This window comes from Chrysochloris asiatica, unplaced genomic scaffold (genome assembly GCF_000296735.1).
Source record: "Chrysochloris asiatica unplaced genomic scaffold, ChrAsi1.0 scaffold00150, whole genome shotgun sequence".
NCBI lineage: Eukaryota > Metazoa > Chordata > Mammalia > Afrosoricida > Chrysochloridae > Chrysochloris > Chrysochloris asiatica.
This window is the reverse complement of record NW_006408668.1, coordinates 6495882-6498702: the sequence shown is the minus strand read 5'-3', so window position 1 is coordinate 6498702 and position 2821 is coordinate 6495882. Positions and strand designations below refer to the sequence as shown.

Sequence of the window (2821 nt, the reverse complement as noted above, 5' to 3'; positions counted from 1 at the left end):
TGGAATGTGAAGAAGGTGTGTAGTCTAAACTCACCAGCTGCTCCTCAAATACCCTATACAGGGTTGTTATGAGTTGGAACTGACTCGACAGCACTTAATAACTCCTTATTAATTCATCATTTCTAGCTTTAAACAAGACTATAATTCAAATGTAGTGGTTAATAAAAAGAAATTTTATTTAAATCTGGTTCCATGGGGAAAAACTATTATCAGTGATTCAAAGTTAATATGGGAAAAACAACAGATTTTCCATGGGCACCTGGAAGCAGTTCAATTTTCGCAGAGAAACAATGTCCCCTTGAAATGGGAGCTAATGATTACTGCAAGTGCTCCAAGAAAGGATGGAAGGCTGTCAAACTGGGCTGCTGAGAAAAGCGTTCCTAAAACAGGTACACGTCTAGCAATAGTCACCCTGACATTCTTAAATCAAATAGAATCCTCTCGTCTATCAGCTAAAGAGCAACATAGATACAGAACTGATAATAGCATAACTGTACCTTGCCAGCGTTTCATACATTGTTCGTGCAACTTCCTTATAAGCATGAAAATCATATGGGACAGCTTGAAGAGATGGACACAGCTGCTTGGCATGTCCAAAAAACATTCCATTCTTAATGCCAACTTGTCTAAGGACAGAACAGAACAAATGCAGGTTAAACTAAAAAGTTTTAAAATCGAAACTAAGTATCAAATACGCTGATTATCTCCCCATGCCACTAATATAAAGTCTTCATTTAACATGATTTACATGAGGGGTCAAAAACAGGCATTAAAAAAACCTTACAAGTTTGTTTTCCCTTCAAAGGAAAATTACACAACTGTCTAATATGAGTGACATACAAAGATGTGCCAAAATAAGCTATTAAAAGAGCAGGTGTCGTTCCCGTCTGTACCTGGAGATTTCTCTGAGACTCAGCCCTCTAGCCCCTTTGGAGAGAGGTCAGCATGCCATATATGCTGGTGATATCCCAACAACCACAGAGCAGGAATGTACTGTCAAAACAGATATTTTCTTTTCCTAATATATGGCAGTTTGGCCAGGGTTCATCCCCCAAAAACAAATAATATAATCAAAAGAACTACACAAACAGTGCCATGTGACAAACAGACAAAATGTACTCATCCTATTACCACCCAATTCCCAATTGACCAATTCCATGCTCCTGAAGTGGCTTCACAGTGGTTGAGATGCCAACAGCATTGTATATGGTAGGACATCGCTCTGGGCAGGAGCCTGTGTTCCAGAACTTTGAGGGACCTAATTGAAAATGGTAAATTTTAAATCTACTGTGGTCTAAATGCCCCACATTACCCTTTGACATTTGGAGCACTCAGCACAAAATTACAATTATGGAATCATACATAATAAGTAAAATTCCATCTTTCCATTCTGTAATGAATCAAGAGAAAATATTGGAGTAAAACCACAAGTAAAATAACAAAGCATTGTTTTCACAAGATTCCATACTCCTATGCAAATACATTAAATGGTTGGTTTATATATTCATTCCTTCAGTAAATATTGACTAACTGCTACTCAGTATGGAGGTGTGCCATTTTAACATGGGGGCTTATTCCAAAGTCCGTGGAAAATGTCATTATCTTTTCATTTCATTTTTCCATGAATTTTTGAAGCCCTCATAGCAGTGTAGAAAACGTATCAGCAATTACTACAGCAGTAGAAAAGTGCCTAAGGGGACACCATTGTTAGGTACCATCAGTTGGGTTCCGACTCATAGCGACCCTGTGTACAGCAGAAGGAAGCACTGCCTGATCTAGCGCCATCCTCAGATTAGTTACTTCTGAGCCCACTGTTGCAGCTACTGTGTCAGTGTGAAGCTCTTCCTCTTTTTCACCACTAACATGAAAGGCTGGTGCCTCCTGATAACATGCTCAGGGTCTTTGGTAAAATACACTTAAACATTTTCAAAAATGCTAGATAGAAACGCAGGGCCACCACATAAACATAAAACCTAACTTTATAAAACAAAAAAAAGAACCATTCAGTTTTAAAGGAAAGTGTTACAGAAATCCTGGAAGTACAATATTCTTATATCTACAATACTCTCATCTACAAAAGTTTCCAGGGGTACGTTACTTAGAATAAAGATCTAGTTCATCTACTCATGCACCACTACCTCTGACCCCACAAGCGAGCAGGCGTGGATGGCCACAGGGTTGCCAAGGGTCGGGCCTGACTAGACAGCTACCAACATTTGTATTCACACACATCTAAAGCCCAGAGATATAGACACATGAAAGACCCTACAGATGCTGTAACAGGAGCCCTGGTGGTATAGTGGTTAAACACGCGACTGCTAGCCAAAATGCCAGTGGTTTGAACCTCCATCTGCTCCACGGGGGAAAAAATGTGGCAGTGTGCTTCTGTAAAGATTATAGCCTTGAACTTCGGAGGCAGTTCTACTCTATCCTATAGGGGGCACGATGAGTCAGCATCAGCTCAAAGGTAACAGGTGTGGCTTCTGAAGACAATGTATTCACCTGGTGGCACCATAGGATAAGTACTGGACTGCTAATTGCAAGATCAGCAGTTCAAACTCACCAGCTGCACCTCGGAAACCTTATACAGCGTCACTATGAGTTGGAATTGACCCACCAGCACTTAACAACAACATGTGGGAGCTAAGAAGTCCTACTGGTGAGGAAGGGTAAGTATTGTGTGAAATGCTAACCACAACATAAGCCACTTCAGGGAGAGAGATGAGGTTTTCTGCTCCGGTAAAGAATTTATAGTCTCGAAAACCCTACAGAGAGAGGGTTACTATAAGTCAGCAGTGACTCCATGACAGTGGGTTGGTTG

At 40.5% G+C, this 2821-nt stretch overlaps 1 protein-coding gene across 2 annotated transcripts in view; it reads right to left on the bottom strand.

Moving 5' to 3' along the window:
* The window catches only part of REV1 (REV1, polymerase (DNA directed)), a 74968-nt gene that overhangs the window by 29149 nt on the left and 42998 nt on the right, over positions 1-2821 (bottom strand). For both annotated transcript variants that reach the window (XM_006870744.1, XM_006870743.1), the window contains exon 9: positions 498-626. In XM_006870744.1, coding sequence (XP_006870806.1) covers positions 498-626 — 129 coding nt within the window. The remainder of the gene's footprint in view (positions 1-497; positions 627-2821) is intronic.